Below are 17,270 nucleotides of genomic sequence, written 5' to 3'. Positions count from 1 at the left end.
CTTAAGTGCTTTACCCTTTTCTGGTTTGTTAGTTGGTTTTCTTGATGGGAAGCAAATTGGAACTTCCAGGGCTCAAACTACAAGAAAACTACTATTGAAACTGCACGTTTATCTGTGGAGATTCCTTAAGAATGTAAAGATTGGATAATTTTCATATATATAAAAAAATGTATAAACATCAAAAGTTGGTTGGCAACATGGGACCAGAAAGTGATATTTAAGGATGTGTGGATTCCGTTATTATAGATGTTGGCAGTTCATCTCCTTGGGCTGCTGTTGGTCTTTTTTTGGTAAAGGATAGCTATCAGCTCTTTTTTTAAGTTCTATCAGTCTGTCTTTAATACAGCCTTGTCCTTGGAATAATCTGTATGGATCTCTTCTGCAAGGTACTGCATTTCAAAGTCATTTGGGCATTTATTCTAACACTTTTCTTCCTCTGCAGGGACCGGGCAACTGCTGAAGAATGTCTTCAACATCCATGGTTAGAACAAAGTGATAATCCTGCTTGCAGAGCCAGGAATGAGAGTACAGGAGGGGAGACCAGCGATGTCACCCAGAAAGATGCAGATTCTGCCTCTGAAAAATCAGTTGATGCTGAGAAGACCGAAGAGGAGGAATCAATAGTGACAGAGGAACTAATTGTAGTGGCTTCATATACACTGGGACAATGTAGGCAGTCAGAGAAAGAAAAAGCAACTGAGCAGAAAGCCATTTCCAAACGATTTAAATTTGAGGAACCATTACTGCAAGAAATACCAGGAGAATTCATTTACTGAAGTCTGGAGCTCCATAGCTGTAACTGGAAGGCAGTGGTTCCTACTAAACAAAAATATCCTAGCCAAGTGAATCTCTGATATGCAATAAATGTTCTAGATTAAAAAAAAAAAGTCGATAAATGGCATTCAAGGAAAATGTGCCAAGCTTTTTAATTCCATGGAGCAGATAAGATTTCAAGTGGCTGACAGGAATTTAACCAAGATAAAAAAGCTTATTTTTGTTTGTAACTTTTTCTTCTGTTTTTGTTGCTGGATAGCAGAGTTTTTGTTAATTGTTCCAGTGTTCTGGGGAAGTTGACTTTGGAAATGTTTCAGTGACGGATATCAAAAGGAGTATTTTAGGTTATGTTTTGGCATTTAATGCAAATATATAATGCTGGGTTTTCCTCAAAAGCCTCTTAGCACTCCTGACTTCAGTGGAATGATCTACTGATCTAAAAATGTTGTATGAGAGGAGAATCTGATCAACTGGTTTGACATACAGATTTCAAAGTTATACTGTGTATATATTTCTGTTTACATCAAGTCACAGACCCAGACTCATCTGATGTATAGCCAAACAGTGAGCCGCTTTTCTCTAGGGAGAGATGCACGTGTCCCACAGGTAAAGAAATCTGTATCTGGGAACAGTTTCAGATCACAGTGGTGATACTTCTTTATATGGGAGCACAGTAAAATCCTGCTCCAGAGGGTGATGAATTTGCTTCAGTCACTCTTGAGAGCCAGCAGAGATCGTTCCCCTTCCCTCCTGTGTTGGGTGAGATGTGCTGATAGAATCCAGCTCAGTGTGACTGCACAGTGTTGAGAAGTGGAAAAATGAATGACAAAGGGTCTGATATAGCATTGAAGTTCTCTCCCCTGACTTTGCCATGTTATATCAGGCAGTTTGTCCAACTAATGATAAATCAGCCCTTGATTCCACCTCCCCCAGAACCCAGCTGGGGATTTACAGGGAGTATGAGGTCACTTCTGCCTTATTTCTCTTCCTCTGGCCGCTGCTTTAAGGAAGAAGGAAGCATCCTTAGGCTAAATCGCATAACCTTGTTCAATATAGCTATCAGATGGGGAAGAAAGTGCCACTTCCTCTGAAACAATGAAGCACAATTCATGCCTCATGCTTTCCCGTAGAGACTTGGAAAAACAGCATGTGTATGATGGGGCAGAGTGGGACTAGGGAGCTGTATGGATGGGTCATAGTTCTCAATGGACGTGGTCCCGCAGAGGACAAAGCTGGGACCAACTGGGCATCAAAATTGACTGGTTTTTGCAATGTACAGGTCTGAAGATCTCAGACTAAGTCCTAGTTTTCTAAGAAATCTTTCATATTGATGCTGTTCCAAAGTTTAAGTTTTATGTAATTGAAGTTTAGTACTATTATATTGCATACTGTTAACTATTCAACTATTTATTTGGTTTCCTTATGCTGTTCATTTATAATAAACCCTGACAAAAGTTTTCTTGCTATAAAACAATGAATAGAAACTCTTTAAGCTAGTTCTTCTTTTATTTCCATGTTGCTACAGACTTTCCTAATTTCAAATGTACCAAGGCTGTCCTTACTCTTTTTAGTGAACAGGGCTGTGCTGATATTACAGTCCCTCCTTCACCCAACAGGTAAATGGCTTATTAATAACACAAGCAGTGCTGGGGTGATCTGATTAACATTGCTATGGGTGGGAGAAAAGCACTAGTAAAGAAGAAAGCTGTGTGATACGGAGGGGGGCAATAAGCATTTTTCTATGAGGCTTCATTGCTTGAAGCCACATCAGAAAACTTGCACTTAAATTGAACTGTTTAATCAGGCTTCTTCCCCTATGCAATTACATATTGAATATTCATGTAGGGAGGGCAGCTTCTCACCTTTTGAAGACCTTCATATAAGAAAACATCCACTAGTACTCACAGTTGAGCTTGGATGTATTGTATGTCAGAAGGCAGAGATGCCTTTCACACTCTGGAGAAACGAGTTATGTGCTGTTATTTCCCTGCTGTAGGCAGTAACCTACAGACTCCTGCTGAGAAGCTCCTGTGCAAGGTTTTCTTGGATGGCTTTGGCTGGCCATTAAAGTTAGACAAGTTAAATCCCTGATCCAACAGAGTAGCTGTTACCTGGGTGTTTCTGGAGGTTGGCAGTAGCTGCATTGCTGCGTGTTTGCTGATCCTACCAACAATGCTGATCTCTCTCGAACTTTTTAGGTACAACAGTACTTGTGATGGGTGTCCTTTTACTGCTCAGTCATTTCAGTCATTTGCCAAGGCAATTTGCTTGAGTGAGGGGACACAAACTTACGAAATCCTGTTGTGCAGCACAATTTCTCCCAGCTTCCATCACTGCTGCTTTGACTTCTTTTTTCCATATCCGTACTTCCTTGCTTTTACAAAGTTGAGCAAAGCACTGAGGTTGAAGCAAGCTCACATCCACCCTTGCAAAACAACACTGTCATACCTGCATACCCAAACGTGTAACAGCACATGATTGCTCACAGCAAATCATTTGAGGGATATATAGCTATTTCAATTCCTATTTGTAACCACAGATGATGTCTTGGATGGGGGCTAGTACTGATGAAACAGAGTAGATGCTGAGCAGCATACATTTTGTGCTATTTTTACTGGTATTGATGTACGACAGTGAAGCTTAACATGTATAAATGAACTATGTACTTATTACAAGGCCAGCTTCTCTTGAATTGGCTGCTTTGAGATTTCCAGTGAGCTGCGTTTGTTTAACTTTTTGTGCCTTAAGATGGTTTTATACAGTGTTTTTTAACATTGTTGAGAATTTGTATAAAGTTGTGAAAGTTTAATAGTATAAATTGTACACAAGGCATCTTAGATCGGGCCTGTAATAGGAGAAGCTTTCTGTAACATTTAACTGCAGGACTAGCAGCCAGTCCCACACGCTTGAAGCTGTTTCTGTTCCACTGTGAGTGTAGGTAAAGCTGTAAATAAGGTATTCTGTAGAGAAGGGGCTGTTGAGGTTAATGTTTTTGAGATGCTTTGTTACGAGTGAAGTAACCTGCCAAGACTGGGAACAAATCAGTAGCTTGGGAAGAAGAGCTGGTTTTCTGCAGCTCCATGAATACAGAAGATTGCGTGTACATACGTGTCTCATCTGAAAGCTGCTTATGCCTTAAATTATGGGAAGGGTGGGGAGGGAGTGGGTGCAGAGAAGGAATCCACCCCCTGGACCTTGTGGGCAATGCTCTCTGTCCCTGCTCTCACCTGCTGGCTGCATTCCTAGCACTGGGAGCATGGTACCGGTTTGCTTGAATGCAGGAAGCTGGAAGGAATGGGAGTGCCAGTGTTCTTAAAAGTTGCTGGAGAATTGTTATTTCTATGGTTCTGATGTGAGAGACATGAACTCTGTAGGCAGGGTAAGCCCAGGACTCTGCCTCTGCTGCAGTTGTTGGAACAGCTAGTTTAAAGCAAAGCCTTGTCTCCTCTTGTCCTGTTGCTACATTTACCTCTTTAAGCAGGAGGCAACAGATTTTATAGTCATTAAATTAAAGCTCTATAAAATAATCTTTTTTGCCCAAAGCTGAATTTGCATTGTGATTTGTCTCATTTCTCACACCTTTCATTTGAGGGCCCCTACATACAAAAAGGCACGTTCCAGGTTGTGATCCACCTGGTGAATCTTGAGAGCCATCATGTAGGAAATGCAACTAAAAATCAACTGCCCATTCTCCACTGGTGGTGTTGGCAGGGGGCAGGGAGCAAGGTGGACCCTGCACTGAGCTATCCCATGGCTTAAGATTTCTCTTGAGTATTCCAGGTGGTGTTCCTGGAGGACAGCTCAGTGTTTTAAAGAAACAGTGCCAGTTCACTGTACTTCTGATAAGGTGTTTACTGTTGCAGGAACTTCACAATAAATGAAAGCTTGTTTTCTGAATACCTGGTGGGTCTTTTGTTCTTCATGCACGGGAAAACACTTTATAGATAGGATTTAAAGAAAAAGAATAATCTTTCTTCAAGACAGCATTACTGATTTGAAACAGAACTCCAAAAGTTCCTTGTTTGTTTGGTGTGGGATGACTGGAATCAACAGTACAGCACTAAAGTACAGTGCTGCATTGCAGACTAACACAGCTTCCACTCTGCTGTGGTTGGTGACTACACCTTCATACTTGGCTTTGAATACTAGCTAGAAATACATTCCTGGGACCAGGCTGTAATATGTTAGATGGAGTCTCCTGGTCAAATGCCCTTGTTTTTCTCCAAGGGCTTCTGTAAAGTTACTTCTCTCAACACCCACATAGCAGGATTACTGATATTCTAGTTTTCTAGTTACATATTGGTCCAATTTCTGCAGCAGATATAAAACACACCGATCATCATCTCCACTCTCAAGCAATATGCCACTCTCAAGCAACATGCTTGCATTGTAGAGGTCTTTACAGCATTTATAGCTGTTGAATAAGGCTGTCATTGGGATTAATAAATATATCACGTTATCCATGTAAATATTCCTGTTTGGGTTTTTTTCTTGGTGTACACTAAGCCTAGAAAGGCATTGCTATTAAACTTAGGGCTGTTATTTCAGGTGTCTGACAGGTGGGAAATAACCTGCCTGAAGACATGGGCTTGGAAAGATGGTATTTAAATGCCAGTGACTGGTGTGCAATGTAGGACAGCTGTGTATCTGGGCCAGGGTGGAGCAGATGCAAACCAGCCTTAATCCAGGTTTAACAAATCATGCTAAAACATGTGCTCCAAAGCACTGAAACTTCATTGTCCCCTCCAAGGCACACTGTGTCCAGAACCATGTTATTTGCCTGATGTGACTTCCTGTGGGGAAACACAGAGCATTTACTAGATGGTGGCTGAGAAAAATATTTCCTTTTCTGTGGAAAGGCATTTCCTCTTCTAACACTGCTTAATTTCAGTAATTGTCCCTGCTACAGCTGACAACTCTATAGCTCTGTAAAAGCAAAATATTTTGGTTCCACAAAAATACAACCTGGAAGCTTTCTAAAACAGGAAAAGAAAAATAGGTCCATATGGATACAATAAAATTCTCTCTTAACGAAACAAAGGTTAGGATTTGTCAGAGTGAAGCAGAGCGTTAGGACCGCAACAATTACTGCAAAATGAGGAGAGGGAAGGGAACCTAACTACTTGAAAGGATTATCTTTTTTTCCTGTAAATACAGAGCCCTTAATTGCACTAGGTCTGTGCTTCCTTCTGCACTCAGAATCACAGCTCTGCCAGTGATGCGTTGAAATCAGTGTACCGCATCTCTTCAATTAATTTGTAATCCCAGTGTACAGACCATATTACACAGGTGTCCTTTAACTAATCCTTACAGGCAAATCCCCTGAGCTGTTGGGGTATTGCCTTACAGTCTGCCACCTTCCATTTGTACCCTGTGGGATCCAGCTAGGCTGGTGGCTGGATAGATGCTCTCGTCATGGGCCTTACCATGCAAACAGAGGCACAGGCTCTGTTAATCTTCTAGGAAAGCCACTTCACAGAAACTGTGTTAGACTGGTCAAGAAATTCCATGATTCTAGTATTTTTATATAGTCAGTGCTACATAAAATGAACCAAAGGTATTTAGCCAGGTGTGCTGTGTCTTCTAAAGCAACACTCAGAATGTGACAGGTCCCCATCACTGCTGGTGTAACAGGACTCCCTGTGCCATGCTGCCAGGAGCTTTGTAGCACATTTTGCAGAAAACATGCAGGAAAATGATTCTGCTTTGACAAGCAGATAAGGTGCTGGCAAATGGTAGGGGAAGGACTGGAATCCAGAATCCAAATGGTTTGGGCTGGAAGGGACCTTAAAGCTCCTTCAGATCCAACCCCCTGCCATGGGCAGGAACACCTTCCACTAGAGCAGGTTGCTCCAAGCCCCATCCAACCTGGCCTTGAGCACTGCCAGGGATGGGGCAGCCACAGCTCCTCTGGGCACCCTCAGCAGGAAGAATTTCTTCCTAATGTCTAATCTCAGTCTCTGTCAAGTTAAAGCCATTCCCCCTTGTCCTGTCCCTGCATGTCCTTCTAAATAGTTCCTCTCCAGATTTGTTGTTGGCACCTTTAGGCAACAGGAGCTGTTCTAAGACCAGCCCACCTCTCTCAGCTTGGCTCCAGAGCAGAGCTGCTCCAGCCCTAGCAGCATCTCTGTGGCCTCCTGTTGACTCATCAACAACTCCATGTCCCTCTCATGTTGCTGCCCCCAGAGGCGGACACAGGATTGCAGGGGGGTCTCATGAGAGTAGGAGACAATCATCTCCCTTGACCTGCTGGACATGATCCTTTTGATGCAGCTCAGCACACGGTTGGTTTCTGGGCTGCGAGCACACACTGAAGCCAGTTTGTGTTGAGCTTCTCACCAACCAACACCCCAAAGTCCTTCTCCCCAGCGCTGCTCTCACCACTTTCTGCCCAGTCTGTAGCTGTGCTTGGGACTGCCCGATCCAGGTGTAGGATCTCATTTCTAAATGGGAGGTGAATCCAGATGACTAACATTCCCTATGCAATGCAAGGCACCCGCCCAAGCTACAAAGTGAAATGACAGGCCCACAAGTTGGCAAAAAGCATATTACCACCTGGAGAAACATACTCAAATGGGAATGCCTCAGCATGCTTAGCCTTTATAGAGCAAGTGCTTTCAAAACAGCTGTTTTTACATAGTCCCTATGTTATGGTATGCTAGTCAGGAGCAACTAAAATAGGTACAAGCATTATAACAGTCTCCTAAGCAATATTTGTTGTTCCTCAGTTGTAAATGAAGTTCTTGACCTGAATGGCCTGCTGCCTTGATAGTTTCCTTGAGGGTGATGACTGCTTGGCAGAAGCTATTAAAATCAAACTAGAGAGGAAGGGACAAACATGCAATCCAGCAAAGGCCATGAAGGTGATGGTTGTTTCAACCACACCAACTGGAAAAAGAACTATGCAAATTTTCAAGGCAATTTAAAAGAAATTATTTAACATACTGAAAATGATTAAGACAATTAAAGGATTGCAGCTAATGAGGCTGAGAGACCTGGGGGTGTCAGCCTGGAGAACAGAATGCTCAGGGAGGGGTCTTACCAATGATTGTAAATACCTGTGGGGAAGAGTAAAGATGACAGAGCCAGGTTCTTCTCAGTGGTGCCCAGTGGAAGGACAAGAGGCAATGGGCACGCACTGAAACACAGGAAATACTGTTTACATGTAAGAAAAAGCTTTCTTCACTGTGAGAATGGTTGAACAGAGTTGTGGAGTCTCCATCCTTGGTGATCTTCAAAACCTGGCTGCGTGCAGTCCCAGGCAATCTGCTCTCGTTGACCCTGCTGTGTGTGAAGCACCTGGGCTAGATGATCTCCAGAGATGGAGATGACCTTAACCCTTCTGTGATGGAACTTGATGATCTTAAGGTTCTTTCCAACCCTAACCATTCTATGATTCCATGAGCAAAGAATGGCTTTCTTAAACAGTTTAACTGAGGGGTTTAGGGTCTTTTATCAAAAGATGATTATTTTCTTAAAAAAAAAAATTAAATGATTATCCAGATTGGTATTGAGTGACATGCAACACAATCCAATTATAAAGAATTAGTGGTCCAGTGACCTAAGGAAGTTAAATACAACCTAATCTGCTTCAATGAAAAGACTGCCAGGGAGGAGGTGTGCCCAGGTGTCCTCTTGAAGTTATATGGGCTCTCAGCAGCTGCTGGTCTTTCTGAGGCCTTTGCTCCCTCTCTTTTTCCTGGCATGCTCCAGCTCTCTTGGCTGCTCCTGCAACACCTGTGTCTCTGAGAGCAGCTGCCGTGTGCTGTGGTGTATTTAATGGTAGCCACACAACCAAAGCAACTTGGCACTGCACACATCGGTTTGCTGTCCTCCCCACCCCACCTTGAATATGTGCATCTTAAAAGAGCTCAAATATGGAGAGGAAGTGGATTCTGAGGCTCTTTGAGGTCAAGAGGTAAGAGATTCTGTGTTTGCTGGCTATCAGGCAGTTGAACAAAAGCAGGGATTTGAATGTGGGTTTACTCTTGTCCCATTCTGTTGATGTTCCACCCATTGCTTTCTTCCTTCTCCAGGCTCAAAGATTTGAGAAACATTAGTATGGTATGGTCATACTGCCCATTCTCACAGCTTTGATGACCCCATGGATTGGTTAGGATGACTGGGAGTGCTCAAAGTTAACAGGGTGCTCTGCTGGGTCTCTAGGGGGAAAGCGAGAGATGGAGCCTCTTTGCAAGCTCTGCTTCCCTTAAGAAAGGTAATAGAATCTTTGCTGTTACTGCTTACAGCCAGGCAAGGTTAGGGGGAGGGACTGAGTAAGCTCTGATTGCTCTCCATAGCCACAACTTCTTTGGAGATGAGTAACAAATCAAAGCTGCAGCCAGGGAAGTGGTAGTTGATGAGCGTGAAGTGCTTGAGTTGGCTTTTTCTTGATGGATGTGAAGTGGTTGTTTTGGCTTTAGCTTGTCAGCTGTTTGATTCCCCATCAAACCTTTTCAGTGACCAAAAGCTGGAGCTGACCAAGCTCTGAGACACTGGCAGATCTCCACATCTCCCAGGTGGTTTCCTTGCTAGGTGGGCTGCAGCAGTGCAAGGCTGATGGTTTTAAATCACATGGTTTATGTTTTGTTTTGTGAAACCAGATAGCAGTGATTTCAGTGTTAAAGCTGACACGCACTGTCCCTTCTTGATTCACCCTTTCCCTGATGTGTGGGGCATTCATATAGGTTGGATCAGGTCTCACAAGCGCTGTTCATCCTGGCAGCTCTCCATGAATGTCAAGCTGAAGTTTGTATGTATTGTTTCCTTCTCAAATAGTTTGTCCAAGATGCCTTTGCTGTGGTCCTTTAGTATCTCCTTCTTTTGATATGTGTTTGCTCTTCAGACTTGTTCAAAAGTCATCTTGCTCAGTTTGCTGTGTTATTGTTGAGCACAAAGATGCTTGCTGGTCTTTAGTGAGTCTTTACTTCCAGCTCTCCCTTCTGTACGTAATACTCATTATTCTTCAAAAACTTTGCATTGCCTGGGCCTTTGGAGGATTTCTGGGATTCAAATTTGGATGTTGAGATAGAAGGGGAATGGATTTCAACAGTGTAAGTTTTGGGCTTTCCTTAGATGCAGCTTGCTTAAGCTGTTCCATTACAATAGACCCAAAATAGTCTCTTTTTCTGGATGTTCTTAATGGCTTGTGTGTACTTCAAGGTATGAAGGCAGGGCAGTTATTGTGTTTCCTCACTCAGACTGCCTCAAACTTTGCAACTGTTTGAATGTGCAGTTTGGGGCTGTATAGAAATTATGTGGATTTTGGGGTTTGTTGGGAATTTTTTGCTTATTCCTCAACCTGCTCCTGATGACGGGCAATTCTCTACCTGATTGACAGTATCAAGGCAGAATAGAAATCTCTTGTTGTAGTCAGTTAACCGCTGCATTGTTTGTATGTTCTGTACCTTCTGAGTGTTTTCCTCCCTAAGTAAATGTGCTCTCATGATCTCCTCTCTGTCAGTGTTGATATGAAGCAGTTCTGAGTAACCTTCAGCGTGTCCTTATCTTGACACAAGCTTATTGTTGTATTTTTCTTCCCCTGTCCGGCTAAGGAAGGCAGTGATAGAGTGGCTTTGGTGGGCACCTGGTGGCCAGCCAGGGTCAACCCACCACCCTGGCAGTTTGTTTGTTATATTTCAGATTCATAATCCCAGCACACACAGGCAATAGCACATGACTTCTTTGGAACAGCGAGTCTTTTGCAGTATCTTTATTTTAGGCTCTGCTGAACATATGAGTAAACCAGCAAAAGAAAGAAATTACAATGATGAGGTCAATCTCAGATAAATTGTCCTGAGAGCACCCACTTAAGTGAAATTGTCACTTGTGACAACTGTGTACATCTATGGGCACAGTGGGATGCGATCGATTAATGACTCCTTCAGCTCAGTGGGAGGTGGAGAAGCAGCTGCTTTTGATTTTTAGGCTTCTTGCACACTGATGCTCTCCACTGGGGAGTGGTAAACAGGAATAATCTGCCCGTCCTGCAGTTTCAAGGTGACATCCTGAAGGCACCAGCTGACACAAACCAAAAGAGATTTTTAACGTGTTTCAATCACTGTTAATAGAGTAAGTAAAGTCAGAGTACAAACAGCTGGCATGGAGAAACAAATAATTCCATGCATTCATTGCTTTTAAAGATTCTCTCAAGTGCTTTAAAACTTGGCTTGTGAGTGCCAGCTTCTGAAAGCTGTTTTCCCTAATAGCATAGCACAGCCCAGATTTAGAGCTCGGGGATGCGTGTTCTTATTGGATGCAATTTGGATAAAATCCTGCCAGCTATTTTTAGATAGGACATTCCTCCCCCGACCCTGTGCCTTTCTTCCTATCCATCCTGTGGGTGCATTCCTTGCTCCACTCCTCTCCAGCCTTGGAGCCAGACTGCGTTGCTAAGGAATTATCCTGGCTTGGAGGAGTTTGAACACTGTGTGATCACTCAGTGTGACTGCTGAAACCCTGACAGAGTATGACAGTGGTTACTCAAAGGAGAAGGAAAACTGTGTTGTTTGGAGACTGAGTGGGAGCCTTTTCTTTTCTCTAAGCCTTGCTTCAAACCCACTTCTGTGAGACTGCTCATGCTGCTTTTCCAGCTGGGAAGGACTATTATTTTGGGGCACTAAGATAGGATTTTTTTTTTCCAAAGCTCCTGGCGCTCACACAGTTCTGCTTTTGCTGGAATCAGTGCCGAGTACACACAACTGGGTAATGAGGCTGTGCAGTGGGTCTGCAACAGGGTTTTTTGCTCACCAACCCTCTGCCTCCATCTGACTTGGGAGAAGCAACTGCCTCTTTTATAACAGGGCTTGAAGGAGTAACTGCTCACTCCCCTCAGTCCGGCATGGAGTCCCAGCCCTTCCCTCCATTTGCTTCAGGGCAGACAAGTGTCATTTTGCAGGACTGGTGCCTTGGTCACTATTGCCTCGGGGCGCCTTCCCCATTCCTGTGCAGTGAATGCTTCCTCTCCTCTTCCAGATCCAAACCACCTCATACACTCCATATTTCCCTTTTTCCTCAGTTGTCCTCTTCTTTAACAACTACCTAAATAAATAAACCACTATGGACAGACTGTGCACTCAGACAGCAGCATTCAGTGGCTTAGGAGCCTCAACCCCTCTTGCACAGAGCAGTATGTTCACCACCTGCTGTCATTTGACTGTGTGCGTATCAGCCTGGCTGCCTCCCAGGTCTCCACTAGAAATGCCAACATGCCTGCCCTGCAGAGCCACACCAGGATGAGTTTGTTATTCCTACTGGGACTTCAGGAGCTCTTCTCCATGGACCAGATGGGAATGAGACATCTCACTCTTAGCTCCTCAGCAAGGACGCCAAGTCCTGCCTAGCTGTGTGGAGCTCTGCACGTGTAAGCAACATGGCTGAGTCTGATGGGTGTTTTTTTTATTCCCCTCCTTTTAAGCTTGCAGAAATGCATGGAGTGCTCACTGTAAAACAACACTCAGAGGTGTATGTACTTCAATTACTGCTGTAGTTTAACATCTTGTAATCTTCAGTTGTCTTCACAGTAACTCAGTAACGCAAGAGGGAACTGTTATTTCCCTCCATCTGTGAGGAAGGGATAAGGAGCAGTGAGGACATCAGAGCCCAGGCCCCAGGGAAGCATAGGTGTGCAAGAGAGGGGGCTGGGCACTTCTGGCAGTATCTCTGGTCACAGGGGAGAAGACCTGGCCCTGAGACTCTGAAGTCCCAGCCTAGCACCTTCTTCCCATCATTTTACACCTAATTTCCCATACTTATCCAGAAGAGAAGTCTATTAAGTAATGCTCATCTAATTATGAAAAGAAAACATTACCATATGGCTGGTGACAGCCGAGTAAAAATGTTGCAGCTTTGGGTTTCTAAATAGAGCTAACAGAAATGCCTAACAAATTCCAATAACAAGTACATGTGAACAGATTTGTGTCTAATAAACTCTTCTCTTTTGCAACAGAAGATGGACTTCGAATTCATGTAATTATTTGCTCAGTTCTAGAAATCAGTTTACCCTTGACAAAGGGGGTTTTCAGGCTTCAGCACTACAAAAATGTAAAGTTGCCACTCTATGATGTGGAATCAGACTATCCCTCTACTATAATGTATCTAACACATGCTTTGTTACTATAAGGACAGTATTTATCATATGGCTTGGAAAAAAAACCCACAGCCATCCTGCATGACTTTTAGCTCACCTTGATAGGCTTTGATATAATGGGTAATTTCCTTACTGCAATACATAATACTAGACTGGAGGTAGGATTGCTGTTCAATGGCTTCTGTGCCTCCTTGGGGACAATGTTACCTTGGCTCACAGTATTTGTATGTACACTGAGCTATAGTTTGCAGAACACGTTTCACGCAAATGAATGGCTTGTGTTGTTCCTTCTATTTGTATTCATGGGGATGAATTCAATGTAATTCTCAACTAATTTACATTTTTGCTGTAATGATGGTAATAACCTTTCACAAGATCTTCAGACATGAATTTCTGCTTCCTTTGTGTGCATGAGCTCAGCAACACGGATGACTAAAGCAATTATCCTGCTCCACTCTCTTCTCCTACAGTTTCTCTCCTGGTACCCCCCCACCAGTACGCACCATTGGCGGGAATGGTCCATCTCTGAGTTAATGTAGAGGTACCCCGCTGATTTTGTTCCAGATACTGGTAACTTTATCTGCAAATGTAAAAGTATGTCAAAGATTCAGTGGAGCATGTCATGAAATGGACACTTATTCCTTTTACAGTCAAAGATACAACACCTTCTTTTTACCTTAAACTCTAGTGTCATTTTTTTACTGTATTTCAGAGTTTCACTGTGTTTTCTAATGGCTAACATGTGCGTGGCTATACAAGTATGCCTGCTCTGCCATGCATTAATCTCTCTCTGCTGAAAGAATGTACTGTGTTACAGCTGCAACCCCCAGGGAAAACCACTTGCTCTCTGAAATATTTATGAGCAAACACCTTTCCTTACCAAAGTGCATGGTGATCCAGAGGTGACCTGCACTGTTAGAGCTTCCCATAACCACAATAAACCTGTAGGTTGAGAGCCTCTATAGATCAGCTCCTTGATGTTAATCAAGGCAATCGGGAGCTCAGTGACTTTTCTCGGTGTCACAAATTCTACTAATCTCTTGTTTAACAAAGTTAGAAGCTATAGGATTGACCACAGCTAATTGTACTTGGTCTAATCTTTGAATAAGAGAAAGGTTTCAGGTGTAATGTTTGCTGGTGGTATTGCAATCACAAAGAGAAAATGCCAGGGGTTCTCCAGCAGGCCCTGGAGCTGGGGATGTTCTGGAGTCAGTAAATCAGTCTATGATATAATCACTAATGATGATTAACCAGTTTATTTCACAAGAACATGAGTGCTCAGGAGTATGAAAAAGCAGAGAAGAAAGTTGGTGGTTCGTGTCTTGGGTGAGGTAGGCAGAAGGCAGGGTCTGACTTCACCCTGAGTCACCCAAGCAACCAGCATTCTTAAACAGTGACACAGGAGAACGTCAGTGGGACAGGTTCTTTTCTTTTCACTCAGCATAAGAGGTTGTGGGTTTTGCACATTTATGGGTTTAGAAATGTTTCCTGATAGAATCTTGAATACCTGGGAAACTGGGAAATGTTTTGGCTCGGGTATCATGTGGGTGAAGCCTGGCTGGAGTGAGATGGAAAGTGGAATTTTACATGGGTTGGTTTCAAGGTTGATTTTTTCTTGCCCTGACAGCCCCTCTTCTTTGCTGTACCATTTGCCCCATTCCTTAATGTCCTTGTTTGGTCCCCAGGACTCAAAACTACTCACCAGGAGGAACAAAATGAGGCAAATGTGACAAGATCCCCCAGTGAGGGACCTGAAGAGGTCACTAGGGATGTTCTGTGTCACCAGCAAAACTAGGGAAGTCCTGGATTAAGGGGTAAAAGCACTGATGGAAAAGGTCTTTTCAGGCAGCAAGCCAGAGTGGAAGTGGACCTGTGTTTGTGAGGTTTGCCTTGGCCCAGCCCTGGGCTGATGCAAGGCAGACTTGTGCAATACTTCAGAACCCAGCACAGCATTCTCCAGTCGCTATGTAACCCAAGTGCTCAGCCCTGGCAGCTGTGCTTCGTGGCATAGGCTTACGGTGCTTTTAAAAACCACCCCGTTTGTGCTGCACCACAGCGTAGCTCAGAGGCAGCTATAAAACTGTTCTGAACAAAGCTTTAAAAAATAGTGTGGGATGTATCCAGGAGGGAGAGGGAGGGGGAGGGGGAGGCAGCTGCTATTTTAAAGCTAGATCTGATATGTTTCTGAAAATGATTTTCTGGGTTACAGTAGCAGGAGGGGGATCGACTGACTTGGGAGGTCACTTGGCATTCTGTGATCTGCCCACAGAGCATAATATAAAGATGCTGCTCGTCCTGTATCTAGTCCCCCATACTGGAGCATAATTTATGCTCTAGAAACCTGTTCCTCTTCTAAATCAACTCACATCCCATCCTACTGCCTTCCAGTGTCCCCAGGTAACTCGTGACCTGCTGCAAATCCCCCAGTTGATCTCATCACCCAATGCCTTGGGAAGCCACCCTGTGACACCACCTCCCAGCATTACCTGTGCTCTTTCTGTGTCCACACGGTTACTCCCATCTGTCAGTCGGATGTTGTGAACCTTGAGAGGGGGGGCACCCAGGGCTTCCAGGGCATCAGGACTGCTATTCAGTTGCTCCAAAGCCTGCTGGTAGTACTGGGTCCTGGCAAAACCTTCTGGGTGGGAGAAACGGGGTTGTTAGGAGAAGTGTTCGCTTAAAATCCAAAAATAAGTAAAAATGACTTAAAAAAAGACATTTCCTCCAGACTATCCCACCCTTCCTGAAAAACAGTCCAAAACTATTAATTAAGAGAAATTTGGCTAAGGGAAGAAACACACCCTTACATCAGAGAAGCGGTGCTCAGCTCACTTAAGTGAAGAGGACTCTGAATATAGCCTGTTCTGTACTGATGCACAGTTCGGCTTGTGGCTGTGCCTCCCTGCTTTTCATACATTTGTATCTCATCTAAAAAGAACAGAAAAAGGGGGGTAAAATAAGGCAAAGGGTGAATAGGTGAAAATGTTCTGAAGGTAATTCAAGTTTTCTTTTCAAAGGAGATTCAGAAAATACTTTAAGAATGGAGAATATTTTGCAGACATTAGTGTGAGACTGGAACAGCTGCTAATACTGTGAAACTCTTGCTGTGGTCTTGATAACAGCTTTTCAAGTGGCAGCCAGGAAGCTGCAACTCTACTGATGGATGCATTAAAAGAGAGGCCATTAGAGAAGCACCATTAGAGTTAACGGTCAAGCAGCAACAATAGCTAAGTAGACTGGATGCTGCAGTGTTGGCATATGGAGGACAATTGTGGTAAATGGCTATTTATCAATGTCTGTTTGATATGTATAGCTGGGAAATGCTGTGCAATGGTCACCAATGGACAATGCTGAGCCGTGAGGCTGGAAACTTGCCGACCCTCCTTATGGAGGCAGAGATTTACTGATAAACAGATTTAAGGCTTGCCTGCTGGGATTTCTACATGCACTTTGCTGCAGCCTAACTTCACTCTCTTGAGATCAAGAAGGGCAGAGTTAACCCAAACATATCAAAATCCTACTCAGGCAACTTTGCTCTTGCCTTCCACAGAGTTTAAAACTAAGTGTAAGGTTTGTTTCCTGCTCTCTTGCCTGTATTACTCTTGGAGCATGAGGCAGAAGGATGCTGCCCCCACTCCCTAATTAGAGGCATTCCCTGTGAGCAGGCAGCATTCAGTTGGCATGGGAACAGCTTTACTAGCCTGCAGCCTGCACTGGTCCTCCCTGGTCCCCTAGGCTACCCTAAGGAGCTCCAGGTAAAGGGGTTGCAGCACAGGAGTCATTTAGTGCCTATGGATCATGGCAAGCAGCCATCCAGGAGATGTTAGAAGTATGCTGCACTCATCCTACAGGCTGAAGGGGAAACAGGTTTCAGTTTTCTGGTGCTCCTTCTCAGCTGTTTCTTGTTAGTACTGGACATAAAATGCTTGACTAATCTGTTTGTCCATGTGTGTTTCAGTAGGAGAGCTGAAACAATCCTGGGGTTGGCCTGGGAGACTGCTCCCACAAGGAGAGTGTGGAGGGGAACACAGTGAGTAGAAATAGGATTACCTGACTGCTTGCTTTCACAGAGATCACACATATACAAGCTTTCCTTCAACCTTAAGGGAGAGAAGTCCCCCTCTTCCCCTGCTCCCACCATAATGGAAGCCACTTACTCCTCACAGGCTCCAGCATGGGCCAGTTCTGTGCACTGGGTAGAAGGAATTGGATAGCCATGGGTGTGGGCCAATAAAAGTGTCCTTTGTCTGTTAGAAGCTACAGAGGTGCACAGTTTGCACTAGCAAGTGTCCTTTCAACAGCCTGGTTGGTTTGTATCAGACAGCTACTCAGTGGCCACGGACACCACAACAGAGCAAGACTTAGCTGTTGTTTTGCACCACTTGATAGCACAGCTAAGTGATCTGGG

The 17,270-nt window shown here is 43.9% G+C and overlaps 2 protein-coding genes across 10 annotated transcripts in view; one reads left to right on the top strand and one right to left on the bottom strand.

The window, feature by feature from the left end:
* STK17A (serine/threonine kinase 17a) overlaps positions 1 to 4,671 on the top strand; it is a 28,455-nt gene extending 23,784 nt beyond the window's left edge. The window contains exon 7 of the mRNA XM_062625385.1: positions 443 to 4,671. Coding sequence (XP_062481369.1) covers positions 443 to 776 — 334 coding nt within the window. The 3' untranslated portion in view covers positions 777 to 4,671. The remainder of the gene's footprint in view (positions 1 to 442) is intronic.
* A 5,800-nt stretch (positions 4,672 to 10,471) lies between these two features.
* Positions 10,472 to 17,270, bottom strand: part of LOC134167109 (cytochrome c oxidase assembly factor 1 homolog) — a 51,952-nt gene continuing 45,153 nt past the window's right edge. For 8 of the 9 annotated variants that reach the window (XM_062625414.1, XM_062625410.1, XM_062625409.1 and 5 more), the window contains exons 3-5: positions 15,349 to 15,500; positions 13,366 to 13,442; positions 10,472 to 10,794 (exon numbers count right to left, since the gene is read on the bottom strand). In XM_062625414.1, the coding sequence (XP_062481398.1) occupies positions 10,698 to 10,794; positions 13,366 to 13,442; positions 15,349 to 15,500 (326 nt within the window). In that variant the 3' untranslated portion in view covers positions 10,472 to 10,697. The remainder of the gene's footprint in view (positions 10,795 to 13,365; positions 13,443 to 15,348; positions 15,501 to 17,270) is intronic. The other variant, XM_062625408.1, reaches the window with a different exon arrangement.

The sequence above is a fragment of the Pezoporus occidentalis genome, unplaced genomic scaffold (assembly GCF_034315485.1).
Source record: "Pezoporus occidentalis ecotype Australia unplaced genomic scaffold, CSIRO_AGI_Poc_V1 ctg28, whole genome shotgun sequence".
Lineage (NCBI taxonomy): Eukaryota > Metazoa > Chordata > Aves > Psittaciformes > Psittacidae > Pezoporus > Pezoporus occidentalis.
This window is presented reverse-complemented; position numbering and strand designations above follow the sequence as displayed.